Raw genomic sequence first — 20,279 nt, forward strand, 5'->3', positions numbered from 1 at the left:
AAAGAAAGGAAGTAGCTAGGGACTCCTGCACTTAACTTTAGAAACGCCTTAATTTTTAAAGACATCTTGCAGCATAAGTGTAAAACTAAGACGGTCTCTTCAAAATTAATTAAGTGTATTTAGTTAACATGCAGAACCGTTTTGCCTTAATACAATTTATTTTATCAGCGCATTAAGATGTTTTCCTTTTAAAGTGATAGTTTTCAAACATAAATTTGGAAACATTATTTATTTCCCTTACCATGAGAACACCGCCAATAGTAAATTAAAGAGGCAAGTCACTTGGTATGTGCACTTTATGGGTGGCCTTGGTTCCTATCGTACATAAACATTATAGTTTATTAAATCAAACAGAAGCAGGTTTTGTGCAGCGCACACCATGAATCATGTATTTCGAGGTCATCCTAAATGTGATAATGCAGAAAAAGGAGAGAAAGTGACACTGAACAATTGCCTAGGATCACACAATTTGGAAAAGTGGGTAAGCCGGGATTCATTCCAAGTTTTCTGGTTTCCCATTGTTTATTTCAGCCACTAGGTGTATATCATTTGCTTCCCCTACACCTACCTTGCCACCAATCCCCCTAGTCACCCCACCGCCACCATCCTGGCATCAGTGCGGCCCCCAGGCACGTCACAGACCAAACTTTTTGGGCCCTGGGAAAATGTTTGCGAGTACCTATGAGCTAGAGCATACTTCATAACCCTTAATATGACATATTACTACATTAATCTAATATATTTTCAATATTTCATAAGTATTAATCATTAATTTTTACATCCGTGAACACTGGTGGCCATTCTCCGAGGTCACGTTTCCAAACGCGTGCATTATTTTTCTCTATACAATTCTACATTCAAAATACATAAACACTCATTAATAATTTTAATTAAGACACCTGCTTCAGCAGTCCCTCCTCTGATGACTAAATGTGTCATCACACCAATTGCCACCTACAATTTTATAATTCTATTTCTTCAAAATGTTGTCTCCTCCTTGAGTTTTCCCTGTAAATTCTTTTCCTTTCTCCCCCCCCCCCTAAATATTCTTGGATCTTTTCAATTTAATTCTTTTACATAATTTGCATAAGCCTGATATTCCTAATAGACAACCCACGACAATTAGTGTTCCCTGTATTATTTTCAATATTACCCCATTCCAAATGCTACTAAGCCAATTTCCCATCGAAGCAAACCCCTTACCAATCTTTTCCCAAACACTTGGTTCTTTTAATTCCTTCAAATCACTATTTGCATTAGTCAGATTATTAAGTAAGTCTCTTATCTCTTTACTGTTGTTAGGAATGTATGAGCAGCAATGCCTAGAGTTAATCATTTTACAGACTCCGCCATCCTTCGCTAAAAGAATGTCTAAAGCAAGATGATTTTGAAGAGTCATAGCTCTATCCGCAGCCAATTCAGTATTTATCAGGAGTATAGCCCCTGAAAAATGTGTCAGCATGTTATCCACAATAGTAGACAACTTTCGAATCTTGATCGAATTCAAGATGACTCCCATTGAAGGATTCACTGCACTAAATATATCTCCCACTATCGCAGAAGAGGACTCCCTTCTCTGTCTCTTATGATGTAATTCAGTCATTTTCGGAAACATTTTCAAATCCTCCATCTGGTAAATCTTTCCCCAAATAACATGTTCCATACCATCCTCTTGGAAGACGGTAATAAGCATTAAGTCCACAAATATTATATATCCCTGGAATCGCAGGGTCCTGCCCATTCAACATAAATGTAAATTTACTCTGAAACAACAACACATGCCTGCATTCACTCGTACCCACAAATAAAGTGTCAGTGCTCGACTTTGGCCTATATATATATATATATATATATACAATGCTTCCCTACGTGTAATGCACCTAAAGCTAATTTTCCTTGCGTTTTAATTGCAGTATAAGCATAATCATTCTTGTAAGTCCTTTTCTCTTAGCCTTTTTCTAATTTCTCCTTCAGTGCCTTTCTCCTGTCTTCAATTTGATCTACGAAGCTCTTCTCTAAAGGTGTAAGCAAGAATATAAATTATACTTGTGTGCATAAGCTGTACCAAACGTCAATGTAGGTTAAAAAAAATCCTCCAACTAACACTCTCATACCATACTTAGCTACTCTACTCAAATACCTAAGATAGGAACAAACGAAAACACAATATCATGATTGGAATAGAAATACTGAATATACCCCTGGTTATAGAATCTTGTTAGTAACCAACTTCAACTTATTCCGTAGGTTAGTGGAAGACTATGATAGGTGACTCCTTCCTCGACTGATGAAGGAATCTGCATACACACAAGAAAATCCTTTGCATCCGTTGTGTCAACATACTCACTCAACAAGCAATAGAAAACGTTAGAAGAAAGTTCTCCCTGCGCATTAGTATAATCATGCAAATAATTCTCATCCAACTTAAATTTTTCTACAGCCTTTAGTGTAGTAGTCTCAAAAACAGAAGTATGGTTGGCTCCTTTCGCGTCAAGGACAGACTTACCCACAATCAATACTATAAACAATATCCCACACATAATTGGCAAACCAATGCTCATATATTTACAACGCCTAGCATCTCTAACCTGGTTATCTAAATCAGCCATGAACTGTAAAGAATCAGAAAGGAGAAGTAATTTAGAAAACTTGCAGCAAAAAAATCAAAATAGACAACTCTTCTTTCAGCAGTTCAGTTTCACTTTCAGGAACCCTTCTACCTTGTCAAAATTGGTTAGCAGCTTGTCAAAATCAGGTTTCAAAAGTCGAATCAGATTATCAAATGTCTTTTCCGGTTACTTTCAACAGTCTCTTTCTCAAAAATAAATTTAGGATTGTTTCAATAGTTCAGTTTATCAATCTTCTTCACGCCTCCTCAAAATATTGATTCTGAACTTCCATAGCAAAAATAAAAGACATTAACTCTTGTTGCCATTCGTTTGTAGTTGCATACGCCCATTCAGGACCTGCGTATCTTTGACTTGCTATTATCTTTTTTTTCAACTTTCGAAGACCATTCAGCTCTCCTTTACTTAGTTCCTCTTCTTGTAGTATCTACCTCCTCCTCTCTTGTTGGTTCAACAACCACCTCTTTTCTTTTGTCCACTTGCGATTTCGACCACTTATCTCCTTTCAATGAACCGTCTGTCAGTGTTCTCTTCAAGATTTAACTCAAATCCTTTTCCTTTTCTGTGGTGTTTTCTCTTGACTGACCTGCAACCGGTTCAGGAGGAGTCAGGTCACTTTGACTTTGATCCACCTCAACTCCTTCCACTTCTGGATCTGGCAGTCGCTCTATTTGTCTCTCGAAATTGTCTACTTCTGGGAGAGCCCCCTGTAGTTTAGGCTCTCCTGCTGTTTCTGTTGAGATAGGTTTTCCTGCACCCTCCTCGAGGTCTCCACCCTCATCTCTCACAGGAGTGATGGAACGGTCTTCAGAGAGCTCGGATCCAACCTCAGTTCCTCCTTGCTCCTTTTCTGGTGCTGTGATTTGTCTCACAGTTGTTGGTACTTTCAACAATGCTTTTTCATGATCCAGTGGACATGCCACTTTCTTAGTGTGACTTGCGTCACTTCACAGCTGTCGTTGTTAGGACCACCTGGTACGGTCCCTTCCAATGAGGCTCCAAACACGTCTTTTGTGCATGTTTTCAGATAACAACCCATTCTCCGTCTCTCAGGTTGTGCCCTGGATCTTGGATCAGTGGTAGTGTGGTGGCCTCCACCTACTGAGAGAAAGAGCGGACTACATCAGCCAGACCCTTGCAGTAATCCAACACCATATCATCTGTTATGTTGACAAGTGCATTTGCTGGAACTGCTGGCAACCTCATTGCTCTGCCCATGAGGATCTCCTGGGGAGACAGTCCTGTCTTCCTGTCAGGTGTGTTTCTCATTGACATTAACACCAAAGGCAATAAATTAGGCCATTTCAGATTCGTAGCTGCACACATTTTTTTGCAATCCCTGACTTCAAAGTACCATTCATCTGCTCCACCAGTCCTGATGCTTCAGGGCGGTAACTACAATGCAACCTTTGCTCGATGTTCAACGCTGCACACAGTAATTTAGTCACCTCATTATTGAAGTGACTTCTCCTATCTGATTCTAAAGAGACTGGAAATCCGAAGTACAGTATCCGCTCCCTAAGCAGCAGTTTTGCTACTGTGAGACTATCATTTCTTCGTGTAGGGTACGCTTCGAACCAGTGACTAAAGATGCACACAATCACCAACATATATCTCAAACCTCCACACACAGGCATCTCAATAAAATCCAATTGCATTCTGCTGAATTGACCGCCTGCTCTTCCAGTATGGCTCAAATTAACCACTGTCCCTTTCCCCGCATTTAATTGCTGACAAATGACACAACAATGGCATACTGCTTCAGCTGCTTGTCTAAACTTGGGGTTGAACCAATCAATTTTGAACAGACGAACCATGGCATCCCTCCCGATGTGGTACTAACCTTGCCATCTGGGACATCAGGCTGTTTGGCAAAATCAACTGACCCTCTTTAGAAACCCACAGTTCATCCTGTCTTTGAACACATTTCATTTTGCTCCATGAACGTTTCTCCTCTTTGTCAACATTACTCTGTAAAGACTTTAACTCTTCTAAAGTGTCAATTACTTTTAATGCAAAATTCGTACATGTTGCGTCCTCTTCAGGTAACAATTTCCGTTTGTCCTTGAACGATATACAGTTCAAGGCACAGAATCTTGCGACTTGATCCGCATATCCATTTCCCAAGGACACATAGTCCTGTAACTTTAGATGTGCACTGCATTTCACCACAGCAATTTCTTCAGGCATTTGAATTGCATATAACAACTCCTTTATTCTCTCGCCATTTCTCACTGGTGATCCAGTAGAGTTCAGAAAACCTCTCTGCGACTCCAATTGACCAACATCATGAACTATTCTGAATCCTTATTCCTTAGTGACTCTCAATCGAGCAGAAACATGGCACGCTCTAGTAAGAGAACCAATTCTGCTACCTGGGCAGAATATACTCCTCGAAGCCAGGAAGCTTTTAAGATTCCTGCAGTTGTGCACACAGTATATCCTGCTCTCAGTGTCCCTGTGTTGTCTCTCAGACAAGAACCATCAACAAAAACATTTCGGCCATTTTCTTCCAATTGAGTATCTCTAATGTCAGGCCTCGGTTTTGTGTACAACTCAGTTACTTCGAGACAAGCATGTTCAACATCTTCCTCTTTTTCAATTTCAGTACTATCACTTGGAAGTAAAGTTGCCGGGTTCAGCACTGTACATCTTTCCAGTGTCAATTTTGGTGCACCCAAAATACTTGTCTCATACCTAGTTAACCTAGCATCAGTCAAGTATTGTGTTTTCGTCCTTGTCAGTAAAATCTCAATCGAGTGAGGGACCATTACACTCAGGGGATAACCCATCACCACTCCTTCACTCTGTGAAAACCTCTGACTAACTGTGGCAGCTGCATGCAAACCACCTGGTAAGGCTGCTGCAGCTGGGTCCAGAGTAGCTGAAAAATATGCTACTGGGCGATGAGCACCTCCATGAACCTTAGTCAAGACAGACAATGAACATGCATCACGCTCATAACAAACTCTCTCAACTCAGTAAACGCTCTCATTTCATCCTGGTCTAGCAGTATGGGATCTGGTACATCCTTATGAGTCAGCTTCTGCAATGGTTTTGAAATCTCTGAACAATTCGGGATCCATTGGAGGCAATAGCCCACTATTCCCAGGAACATACTAACATCTCTCTGCGAAGTCGGAGGGTTTATTTGCAGTAGCCTTGTAATCCTCTCTCTGCATATTTTCCTCAACCCTTTCTCAATTTGGTATCCCAAATACTTCACTACCTTCTGACAGTACTGCAACTTTAATGGTGACACTTTATGAACATACTTTCCCGAATGATTCAACAGGGCAATCAAGTCATACTTACACTTGTCCCTTGTCCTGGATGCAATCAACAAATCATCAATGTATTGCACCAGAGTCGATTGGAAAGGTAATTCTAATGACTCCAAATTATTTTTCAAGATCTGAGGAAAAAAAGCAAGGTGACTCTGTGTACCCTTGAGGACGTCTACACCAGCAGTAGACTCGATCTAGGAATTTGAAACTGAAGAGAAATTGACTATCCTCATAAAGAGGCACAGAAAAGAATGTATGTGACAAATCAACCACTGTGAACCACTCAGCATCGCATGGAATCTGAAACATTATTACAGCTGGGTTGGGCACTACGGGACAACACTTGACCACTATGTCATTTATTTTTCTCAAATCCTAAACGATTCGAACTTTCCCACATGGTTTCTTCAACCCATTCTCGGTGAATTACATGGGCTGCTCAACACCTTCTTCAAAACTCTCTGCTTCACAAAATCTGCAATTATCTGAGGCACTCATCAAGACTTCTTGTGTCATATTATACTGGGGAAGCTGCGGAAACACTGCATTCGGCTTTAAGGTGACCTTAATCGGCTCCACTCCTTTGATCAATCCACTTCTTTCTCTGTCAAATCCACACGTTCTTTTGCACTGTTGCCTGCAAATCGGAATGAAGCTCTCTCACTATGAACATCGGGAAAAACTCAATCAAGGGGTACTCCTCATTTGTAGTTTCACACTCAGTTTCTGGGGCTGGGTCTTCCTCATCGTCACTATTTGTCTGGATCTCAATTCCATAGTTCGAACAAGTAATCAGACACCTTGTCTTACACAGTAAGTTCCTTCCCAGTAGGGATACCGGACTCGAATCGTAGACTACAAAATGGATCTGTAATTGGGTTTGTCAGATACTGATTTGCTACTCCCACAACCTGAACTGTCCTACCTGAAAGGGGCAAATTTGGAACCTCTGCACTTCTCACTGTTGAGCGTGTAGCTCCTATGTCCACCAGAATTGAAACTCTGTAACCCAGTACCTTTCCCCTCACATAGGGCCCCCTCTGATCTACTTCTAAAGAAGTCGCAAGCACACATGGCTCCTTATCCGAACTTTCACTCATCCATTCACCATGTAGTTCATTCTCGCTGTGTAATGGAAATTGGTGCACTGTATCACTATTTCTGTCTTCTCTCTGACCTGTGACCTGTTGAGTAAGCATCATCTGTTGCTGCTCCATCGGGGCTTGAGGTATCTGCATTTGCTGTCTAGGTACCTGCTGCTGTATTGGCTGCCACTGTGACACTTGTGCACGGGACATTTGCACCTGCTGCATGGGCTGGAAATTGGGCATCTGATTTACCTTATTCTGGAAGTTTGTATTAGGGCCCCTCAATTTCTGTCCTCTCACATTTTTAAATGTATTTATGTTGTTATCTTGCTGAACAACACTCTCCTGCACCATCATTGGACACTCCCGCTTCCAGTGTCCCACGGCTCCGCAAATGTGACACAGCAATAGCTTCTTCATTCCCTGCACATCATTCTGAACTAAGACAGTATTCAAATCGGGACCACGATTCATATCGGCTCTGTGACCCCTACCTCTCATCTGAGACTGGAACATGACATTTCCTTGCTGCTGCAGCATCTGCTGTACAAAATTTCCTTGCACTCCTGTTTGAGCTGCCGTAATCTGCATCACCATTGCCTTCTCTTCCAACTTTTTCAACTCAATCTCATCACTACAGTATTTCGCATACTGCAACTCCTCATTGATCGGCTTTGCTTGCCTGCAAATCAAATGACTCTTAATCATCTGACCTATTTTAGGTCTCAGTCCTTCTACAGATCTGAACACACAATGCAGCATGTCTTTCGGTTCAATTGCTTCCTTACCACTGTACTCCTTGAATGCCTTCAACAGTTTCTCATAGTATGCATGTATCAATTCCTTCACTCCATGCACTGTCCTATCAGTCCTCTGCCAATCAATATTTTTGAGCGAAATCCTTGTCTTCAGAAACTCCATCACCTTATAGTAATATTTAATTACCTCAGGAGACGGTGCACCTGTATTCTTATCTCTCTCCGGGTCACTTGTTGGCCAATCTACAGCTCTCTTACACCCAACCCACAAGTCATCTGGAACCACTATTTCCAGTAAGGTGTTCAAGTCCTCCCACAAACACTTTGCGAGCTTCACGAACCTGTCTATCTGCTGATACCACTCTACTGGCTTCTCTCTCAATTTTGGATAATCATTTGTAATGGATAGAATGTCACTCCGACTCAAAGGAACATGAACAAAATTACCCCCTAGAATTTCTCTCATTGGCAAAATCTTCACTGGATCCTTGTCCTGTTGTACATTCTCAGTCACTTCTAGAGAATCTCTTTTCCTCTTGTCTCTTTTCTTTACCCATCTGCCTTCCCACTTCTCTAAAGCTCCCTAAACTTGAGCCTCAAAATCTAATCTGTAACTCCTCTTTAATTGCTTTGTTTTCTCAATTTCTATGCCATGCTTCTCTCTTCTCTTGTAATCCTTGGGTATAAGTATCTCCACACTGCTTCTATATAGGACTCTAATCTATTTACCCCCATTGTTCCCTCAACTAATTCACCTGCTTCCATGCTCAATCTCACACAATTTATTTGCTCCTCACCCTTAGAAGCATTCTGTGGGGTATTCAGCACATTAGGACTACCTTGCACCGCACTCTGTGTCAGGTTGGTATTAACCTGAACCGGACTCCCGGTGATTGTGCTGGGGCTGTTGGATCAACAATAGTACTCGGACTACGCTCATGCACCGTACACGGTGGTAGTCGGTCTCTCACTATCGGTGCAACCTTCCTTCTGATCCTGCCTGTGTAATCGCTGGAAAGAACGTAACATCCTGCAAAGTCACTGATCTACATTTCTTCTGTTCCCAATCCCATTTAGCTTCCGCTAAAGTATTTTTCTACACTTCTTATTCTTTCTCAAATTTCCATTTGCCATCCACAATTGCTCCAAAAGTCTCAAATTGAACGTCCCATTTTCGGGGAACGCTAAGTTCCCACTTTTCTCTGTCAACTTGCACCATTGTTTTAACCAAAGACAGGGTGCGACACCTCTCTCTTCCATTACAACGTAAGCCGGTGTACCCTCCGGCGGTGAGGGCTCCCCTACATTTGCTCTTAGGTAAGTATCTCCTCTCATGTCACTTTTCAACGCCTTGAAAAACTTCATCTTTTCTACTTTTATTTATTCAAAATCAAATCAGGAAATGAGTTTTACTCCCAGGATTCCTTTCACCCATGTTCTCAACCAATTGCCTCTCACTGACGGCTGCCAATCCATGCACAATCCTTCTCACTAAGCAACCTATCCCACTGCGGCTCCAATGACGTCACACACACAAACGTACTGCGGCTGACAAAGTCTTGCAGCTCGTCCTCCTAAACTCCAGTTCACACAAAACTAATGCAAAACATTGCGAGCACTAATCAAAAAAACAAAACAAATCTGCTGGTTTACTACAGGAAAGGTAACACAATCGCTTCAGAAACCTTACGGATTTTCACTGATGGCCCTTTTGCTCATGCAGCTATTTCTCTTTCTCGGTCTCCCAGATTTGCAAGCAAAATTCGACCCGCAAATTTTACTCGCAACTGATGAATGGGTCTGTGCTGGTGCTCATAGGACTCGCTAAATCTCAGTCGAAATTTCCTCTCGCCCACTTAACTCATACACTGACTTGTTGACCACGCCCGATCAACCTACTAAACCAGACAGATTACAACATATAACCAAGTGTCTCATACACTTTACAATATTCTCTGGAGTCTTAGACCATGCAGGGTCCGTACATCAACAATCGCGTAGACAGTTTTTGAGCACAAAGTGCCACACACATGTGAAGTTCGACGACTTCCCTACTCTCACACTGCAGAGTATGCACACTCCTACTAAAACTTCATTTGGAGTACGCAAACTCCCTAAATCCTCAGATACGTCACAATTCACCTGTGATTTGCGTAAGCTGCGCAAGCGCAACCTATTCTCTCTCACTCCATCACCAGTACGCCAGGAACATGACCAACACTAATGGCAGGATCCAGGATCTGGAAAGTCATTTCTGGGCTTAAGGGAACATCATTTTCTCTACAGATGTGATCTTTTAAAAACAAAATCCATTCCTCAATGATAGTGAACTCTTAACGGATCAATCTTAATCTATTACCATAACTAGGAGCACCTGTCCAGTCTCCTATCACAACTTTTAACATGTGTCACTGTTCTGAACAGCTATGGCCAGCTCCCATGGAGACTAACCATCAGTCTTCTCCCATAACTGTTAACGCGTTGGTCCTTAATAAGTAAACTTACTATGGGGCACGTATAGGTCGATGAACCTTTTGACTCGTTTAGGATGTTCTTACCATAGTTTCAGAACAGATTCAATAATCAATACACAATAATCAATAACCATTAGTCAATTCAGTAATCAATAGTCAGTAAATCACTCACCATGACCTTTCAGCCATGAATAACCATACCTTTAGTAAAAGTTTTTAGTAAGTTTATTTCCCTTATATTAACAATGCTAAAGTCATGTAAATTAATCTCAAAATCAAATGAAACACATATAAAAACAGTACTGGTTGACCAAAGTGATGGAAGAAATGCAATCTAATCAATGCTTGAATCACGACACATTCTAAGACAACGGGGCAAATCAATAGCAAAGTCAGCTGCAATAGCGATATGTGATTCAGCAAGATAGCTCGTCAAACATATGTCCCTATAAATCCTCAGTCGTCATATGAAAAGCCTCAACTAACCCAGATTAGCATCAGCATGTGGGGCTTCATGCAAAACAATTTAGAACACAAATTTAGAGAAAACATCTAACTAGGGAACTTATCAAAAACAGCGCAGTTGGAACCTAGAAAGAAAAGGCATAAAATGCGATTCAGTCACATTGTCATATCTACCTATCCACGGTGTGGGTCAGCAAGCAGAATCAGTCTTCGTCCTCAAGTCATCAATCGATCAGCAAAGCATCTCAGTCAGAGAGTATGAGCCCAATGTCAGAATCTCGAGTCTCTTCTTCTCTCAATATCGCAGTAATTCCCTAAAATCTTCTCTCTAGTCTCATCATCTGGTCTGAAGTCTTTTTTTTATCTGTTGCGTTGTTATATCAAAGTCACCTAAACTATCCCCTAATTCCCTATTGGTCAATCAATCGTACGTTAAGACACTACCCAATAATGTTTCGACACCAAATCTAGGAATTCTAATATTTCGCTCTTCACACAAAGTTGATTGGTCCACTTTATGATGTCCTCGTCATCCGGCTCGTCAGGTAACAAAATTGCTGCATCTTTATCTCTAGTCAGTGTCTTCATTATTCACGTCCTGGGAAAGTACACCTCCACACACATTACACACATTTCAATACATTACTAAAGACATCATCTCCTGTCCGTCGGTTCCCATAGAAAGCTTTGATTAAGCACTTTTAACAAGACAATGAACATTTCAGTTTAATTCTACTCGGTCAGCATTTTATTAACCGCTAAGAAATACAGCTTCTGCATGAGGCCTGGCAAAACTAGGCCAAGACACTCGCTAAGTTAAGGCCTACAATTATTAAGCTAGAGCATACTTCCTAACCCTTAATATGACATATTACTACATTAATCTAATATATTTTCAATATTTCATAAGTATTAATCACTAATTAGTACATTCGTGAACACTGGTGGCCATTCTCCGAGGTCACATTTTCAAACGTGTGCATTATTTTTCTCTACGTTATTCATTTTCTTCATAACTCATTATTCAAAATACATTAACACTCATTAATAATTTTGAATTAAGACACCTGCTTCAGTACTACCTGTTGCGGGTTCGCCATGATGAATGGTAAATTTTGTTCACAAATAAGCACACCAAATGGGGAATATCCTTTTAGGGTTTAAGCTTGAACAACCTACAGCATTAGTTAGGTACTCCTTCCTTAGCTGAGGATGAAAGTCCTAAATACCTCGGATGTCTCCGTATATAGTACTAGGTATCTTTGCATGTAGTGAGACAAAGATACTCAGGAAGACCTGAAAATTAGTGCCTGACCAAACGTTGGGCGCCATGTCGCGTAGGCTGGATTCGGGTGGCAGAATCACTTGCGCCATGAACAAGGCTACGGCTGAAACGCGTTGGGAGGAAGCCATTCGTGTTATTGTTAATATATTTTTGCAACTGTCCGAAGGTGTCTTCACTTTTTTCCTTGAAAACGGGATAAGGAAATGCTGGATTTATATTTGTGGGATTCCCGATCCCATGTCAGACCGCCACTACAGAGCCTCGTTATTTCGGGAGAAATACTTGATAAATATTTATATATATATAGATATATATATAGAGAGAGATATATATATATATATATATATATATATATATATATATATATATAGTACCTTGTAGCAGCCACCACTAGCTAGTTATAGTTAGGACATAGATTCTATAGAAAAATATTTTTTTGTTCTACTTATATCTTTGGCACCGTTAGATGAATCTTCACGAAATTCTCAAAACAAAAAAACAAAAAAAAAGACGACGCTCACTTCAGCGTCTGTCTGGAAGGTTCTGGGTACAGCTGTTAAGCGGGGGGCCAAGAAAGGGGGGGGTCCAAAGAAACTTTTTCCATATGTATTTTTCCTCTGGGATTCCGAATAGGAATAGCACCTGAACCACTGCACGGAATTACACTAAATTTGGCAGAAAGGTAGCTCTTGATCTAGAAAGTGACCTTATCATTAGTGTAAATCCTTTCAGTAGTTTTTGAGTAATTGAAGGAAAAACAAATTTGTATATATAGGGACGTGAAAAACCCTACCGATCTTGTGCTGAGATCTGATTATGGAAGTGTTGGCAGCCATGTTAGGACTTGGCTTCGAAAAAAAAAAAAAAGACATTGGTGTTTGCTCTGACTTGGCGGGAACTTTGACAGCTCCCACCAAGTCACAGCAAACACTCCGGTCAAACTGCTCTTACTTGCCGGAACCGGAGGTAAATTTCTATGGTTTTGCATGTTTAAATGTCAGCCTAACTATAACTTCCCTGTAACCTGGTTGTTTGTAATGTAAAGTAAATTTCATTGCTATAAGTTAATCCAGTCACCTTCGGCCGTGCGTGCGGCGGTTGTCTGCAGCGCCTGACTTGTAGCCAGTCTCTGTGGCCAACCCTCCTAACCATCCAACCCCACGATGCACACAGCCTTTGGCCATGTGCAGCAGGAGTTGGCCGCAGTTCTGTTTGGCCCCCTCTCCTGGTCAGTTTCAGTCCTGGGGACCCCATTCCATGGGGCCCACTACATTTCCGTGTGGCCCTCACCCCAGGGCAATTTCGCCCATTGGAACCCATCCCCTGGGGCCGGGCCTTTATTTATATATATATATATATATATATCCCACAGGGCCAGGCCATGTCTTCTGGGTGCCCCCCCACGCACCCGGTCAAAATGGGTAGGGACTTCTGGGGGGGGGGGGGCACAGAGGGGAGCTCCTAAAGATGCAGCTCACTCTCTGTGAGAGGAATAGTTTCCCCTGCTTCCCTGCCTGCATCTCAGCTTTGACACCTGCTGCCAAGTCAGAGCTAACACTCCGCTTGCACCAAGTGAGAGCTGTGAAACAGCTCTCGCTTACTGCAAGCAGAGGATTCCTCTGTTTCCCTACCCACCGGTAGGGAAACAAAGGAAACTATTGATTTCACAGGGAGGGAACTGCATCTTTAGCAACTCCCTCTCTGTGACAGCAGTGCTGGCTCCAGCAGGAGGCAAGGAGCAGGCTGGGACCGCAGGAGCCTTCAGCCTCCTTCCACAGTCCCCAATGCACACAGGGTGCCCTGCTGGCCACCCAGAATTGATGGCTGGGTCCCCTAGCACACACACACACACACACACACACAAAGGGCCGTTTTGGTAAGGATGCTCATTTGACAGAAATTGAAATTCAACAGGAAGCACTTAAAAGTATGAATGTAGCTAAAACGCCACTTCTGGAAAGGACAAATGATCTCAACTCCTGGACTTGGCGAAGTTTACTCTGTGATTCTATATTAAAAAATGATTCTGAAATTCTTTTGTGTAGGTGAATGAATCTTTTCTCTGTTGGAGTGCAATCAGACAATCTCATACCCATACAGACACTCTTAGAGCCAGTCTCACACCCGACACACCCTTCCACACCTATTTTCACACAGAGAGAGACAGGCCCTGCGTCCATATATGGCGCGTGATTGGGTAGTTATAGGGGGTTAGCCGTAGGCCCTGTTGCCAACCCCCACAGCGCACAGCCAAAGACCATGCGCGCTGGTGGTTGGATTAATGTACAGTAATGAACATTTCTTTACATTAAAAAACATAAAAAATCACTAAAAACAAATTGTTACAGAAACGCTATAGTTAGGAAATGGAGTTTAAAAACACCTTAGAAATTCAGTTTAAAAAACAAATGTTACACAGATGTTATAGTTAGACTCTGTATTTACTCGCACAAAACCGTAGAAATTCAGCAGTTACATTGTTATTTCAAGTAACTACAGCTCGTGCCCTGGGATAACTATAAGTTGCGCCCTTGCCATGCACTACTAATTACCCCAGATATTACAGCACTCATGACAACTTTTGTAAGGTCAATAAAAATATCAGTGAAACATTTGAAATCAAATTATTGAAGAAAAAACTGTGCATGACGTGGTGTGAGTTATAGTTACCATAGGCCGCGATTTATGGTTACTTTAAATAACTGAATATAACTCCTGAATTTCTTTGATTTTGTGCGCATAAATTCAAAACCTAACTGTAACGTCCCTGTAACCCTTGTTTGTTTTTTTTAAAACAGAGGTTACAGGGACGTTATAGTTAGGTTGATATTTTAAATGTACAAAACAATAAAAACAATTCTGTTATAATTAGTTACCCCAAATAACTATACTTCGTGCCCTAAGGTAACTATAACTCATGCCCTCGCCATGCACAGTTTTTTCATCAGAAGTTTTACTACAAATACTATATTGTTATTACCAATGATGTAATCAGAGATGTCATAAGTGCCGTAATTTGTGGGGTAATTAGCAGTGCATGGTGGGGCGCATGTAATAGTTACTTTACGGCACAAGTTATAGTTACTTGCGATAACTCTCACAGATAAATTTCTATGGTTTTGTACATTTAAAATGTATGCCTGACTATAACGTCCCTATAACCTTTGTTTTTTGCAAAGGTTACAAGGACGTTATAGTTAAGTTCTGAATTCACTCGTACAAAATCATAGAAATTCAGCAGTTATAGTTGGAATTATTTCAAGTAACTATAACTTGCGTCCTAAGGTAACTATATCTCGCTCTCTTGCCATGCACAGTTTTCATATCAATAATGTTATTGCAAATGTTGCAGTAGTAATATCAAAGATGCCGTAGAAGATGTCATCAATGATATAATATGTTAAGCAATAAGCTATGCATGGCGAATCACGAGTTATAGTTACCTTAGGGCAGGAGTTATGATTTGGATGTAGATTTTCCTTCATTTCTTGTAAACTACTGAATGGATTTACACCAAATAACCAAAAGCCTACCGACAGCTAGCTAGCTTTTTGCCAAATTTGGTGTAATTCCGTCCAGGGCACTTTTTTGGGAATCTTCGTGAATATTCGTCAAATGGTGCCAAAGATATATGCAAGTCAAAAAACGCTTTTTCTATGGAAACATAGTCCTAACTATAACTACATACCGGTGACTGCCAGTAAGGGGGTGGGAGGTGTGTGTATGTATGTATGTATGTGTGTTTGTGTGTGTGTATATATATGTATATATATATTAGTGACAATAAGTTTTGACAATAAACATCTGAAGCTGTCTGTAAGTGAACCCTAAAACGGATCCCAATCAATATATTATGGTACATTTAAGCTTATGCCCTACTTGGTGGTCTTACCTTAGCCTGCCCTAAAGTGAACACGACCTTTTCTGTGTTCCATGGTGGTCACGAATCTAATTCGTTAGCAGTGTACTGAGTGCAAAGAGTAGTCTCTATGAAAGATAAACATATAACTGTTAGCTGGTTATCTGAAGTACTTGGAAAATAAATTGAACATACTTCACTGTCTGCCCAGACTCATAAAATCCTCACACAATACGTAGCTTCCCTAAAAGATGACTCTTAAATGAATGCTCTTTCTCCTTCATTTTAAGTTATTTATGTTGTTCCGCGTAACCCTTCTCATGCCTGTACCACTGTTTCTCTGCCATCACTGTGACAAGACAGTGGGTGAATACATTATTCGTGCTGTTTGACGAGGGAGAATACAGTTCACTTTTTATTAACAGCATTTAAGTTGGAAGTGTTATGGTTTGAGGGATAAATCAGAAACGGTTTCATTATTTGTATTCCCTTTTCAAAAATCAATGTAATTTAGAGTTGGATATAGAACAGATCCTAAGACCAGCAGATACAGAAATGATAGCACACCGTCACAAACGGAACACGTGTAAACTGCTCTTACTCCGGAGACCAGCTCTGCCACACCATGAATTCAGGAATCCACTTCCACCAACACGACAGCTAGCCACTACCTCAGATGGAGGTCTCGGGTAACAAACTCTGGATGATGAGCACTATTTGCCATCTAATCAAAAACCAATCAGTCTGGCGTTTTTAAATGGTTCATGAAATATCTTCCTGGTTGACGGCTGGTTGTGTGTGTGTGTGGTTGTGCAGGTCAGTGGCGGATTGAATGCAAGAAGAGTACAAAGAGTGAATTATGGATTACTAAATGAATGGTTTAATGTTTGTGTGAAAGAATAACTCAAAGATGGATGGACGTGTGAGTTTTTGGATGCCTGGGTGGGTGAATTGTGGTATTCATCTACTCGCCATTGCACTTAACGAAACACACACTCGCCAATCAATGAAGAACTGCTTCAGTTATTTAAGAACAGCCAGACATCTTGGCTTTATCAATACTCGTTTCTCTTACAGCTTTGGGCATAGAATCCTGATCTCTGTGGCAAGCGGAGGCTGGGCTGCTTTCAGTTGAAGGCAGGTCTGTCTTTTGCCTGGGTAGAGAGTCACCTAGTGGTGTCAGTGTGTAACTGAAAAAGTTTTGTTTATTTTCTATTTCTTCAAAATATTTACAGAAACGAGTTAGCACCATACGAAATGCTTAATTTGTTTTTTCTTTGATAGAAGCTAAGCTTGTGCTACGTAATACAGAATCACAGCTCCCTCTGATCTGCTTTTAAAAGGTTTTCCATTACTTGAGAGCATATTTGATACTTTCTGACACTTCTAACGTTTGTTTTTTTCAAACCACGTAGGTACAATTGATGCCTCAGAAGTTGTCCAGTCGCTCCGTGCACTGGGTATGAACATTTCAGAAGACCACGCAGCAAAAATTCTTAAAAGGTGAGAATTATCTTGTTTATACTTTTAACCTTTCACCATTGTTTTATTGTATTTATGTGCTACAGTTTATAAACCCCCCTGTACAAGGTTATCCAACATTTTTCTCCTACATATGCATGAGAGTCTGTTTCTAGGTGTTGGTGAAGTGCTGCAAATTAACATCTTACAAAGGGGACACCTGGCGCTGCAGAGTGTCTTCAAACAAGCTCAGGCCAAGGCAAAGAGAAATCAAACCTGCTCCGAAAGCTACGTTTTTGACTCTTTTTGGAAATATAAATGATGGATTTTGAGCGAAGTTGCTAAATGTATGGAATTTAAGCACATACGCGCTTCCTGGTAGAGGAATATTTGCACCTCAGATGGTGACAATTGAAAATCAGATGGAAAACAATGCTCTGTGAGCTAATTCTTGATGTTGACATGCGGTTATGTTATGCTGATCAAGAGTTTCTGTTCCAAAATTCCTGAGTTTGAGCTAAATTATGCCACCGAGCCTAGAGGAAAAACAGAATTTGTCCATCCATGTATTCACTTGTCCATGGAATCGTGGAGTTAGTTGCCCACACATACATTCAACCACGCGCTCCAATCAACATTAGAACATTGAAATTTTGGGAGCTTCATTAAAAACAATGGAGTGCTCTGGGCTTCTAATGGCCTGTAGAAGCCTGTTGCTGTCAACAAAGCCCACAGGGAGACTGAGGGGATTTCAATCTCCTCGGGCTCAGTGAGAGGCCTTTGTTTTATTTATTACAACATTCTGCCCTCTAGTGGCAGAAGGTTCTAATAGACTTAAAGCCCTCCGTAGCTGGGCTGCACAGGCATTAAAGTCCTTCTGAGCCTTCAGCTCGGGCCTTTAATGGCCTTATAGCCTGCTACGGTAGGCTATAAGGCGATATTCCATCATCCAAGTTTGTTAATTTGGGTACTTTTAGATTAGATAATATGTAGGACATTCTTGAATGGCAGAAGAGCGGTGCGAAGTAAAATAAAAAAATGTTACGGAGGGTATGCTATTAAGACTTTTGAATGCTAATGATCAGTCCAGTGTTTTTAAGGCCATGACAGTGATCACATTACAGGTATTATAAGAAGCTCCATGAGTTCCAGTAAAGACAAACTGTTTACTGCGGCCTACCTAGAAATAATGTCGCATGCTGAGGAACCCCACAAAACCTAGACTATGAAAAGGCAATTACTCTGTTAAATGGTAATGGAAATTGCAATTGAAAAATGTCTGGTAGTTATAGCAGAAGTGCCAATCTATTCTCACTTTCCATAAGGACCAAGTTGTAGCACAAACAATCTGTGTCATGTTCATTTGATTTTATCCAACCTTTGACTGACTGAAGAGATTTAGGGCCTGATTCTAACTTTGGAGGACGGTGTTAAACCGTCCCAAAAGTGGCGGATATACCACCTACCGTATTACGAGTTCCATAGGATATAATGGACTCGTAATACGGTAGGTGGTATATCCGCCACTTTTGGGACGGTTTAACACCGTCCTCCAAAGTTAGAATCAGGCCCTTAATCTGTAGCATCAGAAGTCGTCATCATCAGATATTTTATTCTGCCCGAAATTGGCCATGAAATTCACAAAAAAATAAAATAAAATATCACTTTACAAACACATAAAGGAGAAAAAGAAAAATTATAGTGATAAAAAACAGCATCTTTCTATCATAAACAATCTCGTACTTAAAAGTGCAACATTGGAAAAGTACGTTGATTACAACTTAATGAGTAACAACCCGGCCCTTGCCCTGTTGTTGGCCATGGAGTCACAAAAAGTACATTTGTAATCTCACATAAGAATACATAGTTTATTAGATAAGACAAAGTGTAAAAAAAAAATATATATATATATATATATATATCTTCTTTAGGGCACCCAATATCTCTCTGTCTTAAGCGCTCTCCTACATGAAAGTGCAGTGCTGTTAAAGTGCGTAACTTACAAATTAATCATAGACAGCCCAACTCAGGCATTTGTCTCAGTTTGATTGAACACTCAATATAAGTTGCTATTATCTCACAGAGGTACATAGTAAATAATGTCTGGACATACAACATGAATCTGCCTTCTTGATTGGCAGCAAATCACTCTTTATAATACAACATCAATTAACAAAGACATAAAATGCAACGCGGTCTATAAATAACTTTAGGCAACTCATGTCGCTAATTAGAGTACATCAGATAAATAAATAAAAAAACATACAAACATGAACACATATATAACAGAAGAACTTAATTGGCCATATAATGTAAAGTGCTGCCTACATTTCAAACCATTACAACACTGTCTCAAATCCCCAATAAAAATGAAGTCCACGCCTCCCGGGGCTTAATTACATTGCTCAGACAGTTGCCTATGCGCACACAGGTAAAGATATTTTTGAGCATATGGAGATGTAGCATGGCTGCCTTACTTGTTTACATTTTACGTTTTTTAAAAGAAGTATCAGAAATATTTCTCTAGGCCAAGAAAAAAGTGGTCAGAACAACACAAACTGTACAATGGGCTGGGTAGATACATTATCACACTCACAGGGTCCCAAAGAGCCCGGAGCATATCACCTTTTAGGAAAATTGGTCAGTGGTTAAAAAAAGATTGAGTCTAAACCTTGTCAATAACAGACGGTTGTAAATATTGATCACCCAAGTCAAACATAATTCAGTTTTTTTAAACAATAAGCACGGGCAGTAGGTTCTGTAAGTCATTACTTTACCTTAAGGCAGCAGCACGCAGGTAAAGTTATGTTTAACCCACTCGCAGTCTGCTTTAGGGATCTCATCCTGGCACAAATACAGGTCCGGACAACCCAGAGTAGTAAGTTCAGCTTTTAAATAAGCGAGCAAAGAAATCGCTCTTCCATTATCCATTGTGAGACATTTTGTGATGATCATTCTATTTATGGCCGGCTCGC

General features: G+C 40.6%; 1 protein-coding gene across 1 annotated transcript in view; it reads left to right on the plus strand.

Annotated features, from left to right (window-relative positions):
- The window catches only part of SLC25A24 (solute carrier family 25 member 24), a 253,836-nt gene that overhangs the window by 98,519 nt on the left and 135,038 nt on the right, over positions 1-20,279 (plus strand). The window contains exon 3 of the mRNA XM_069232406.1: positions 17,259-17,346. Coding sequence (XP_069088507.1) covers positions 17,259-17,346 — 88 coding nt within the window. The remainder of the gene's footprint in view (positions 1-17,258; positions 17,347-20,279) is intronic.

This window comes from Pleurodeles waltl, chromosome 4_2, assembly GCF_031143425.1.
Source record: "Pleurodeles waltl isolate 20211129_DDA chromosome 4_2, aPleWal1.hap1.20221129, whole genome shotgun sequence".
Classification (NCBI taxonomy): Eukaryota; Metazoa; Chordata; class Amphibia; order Caudata; family Salamandridae; genus Pleurodeles; species Pleurodeles waltl.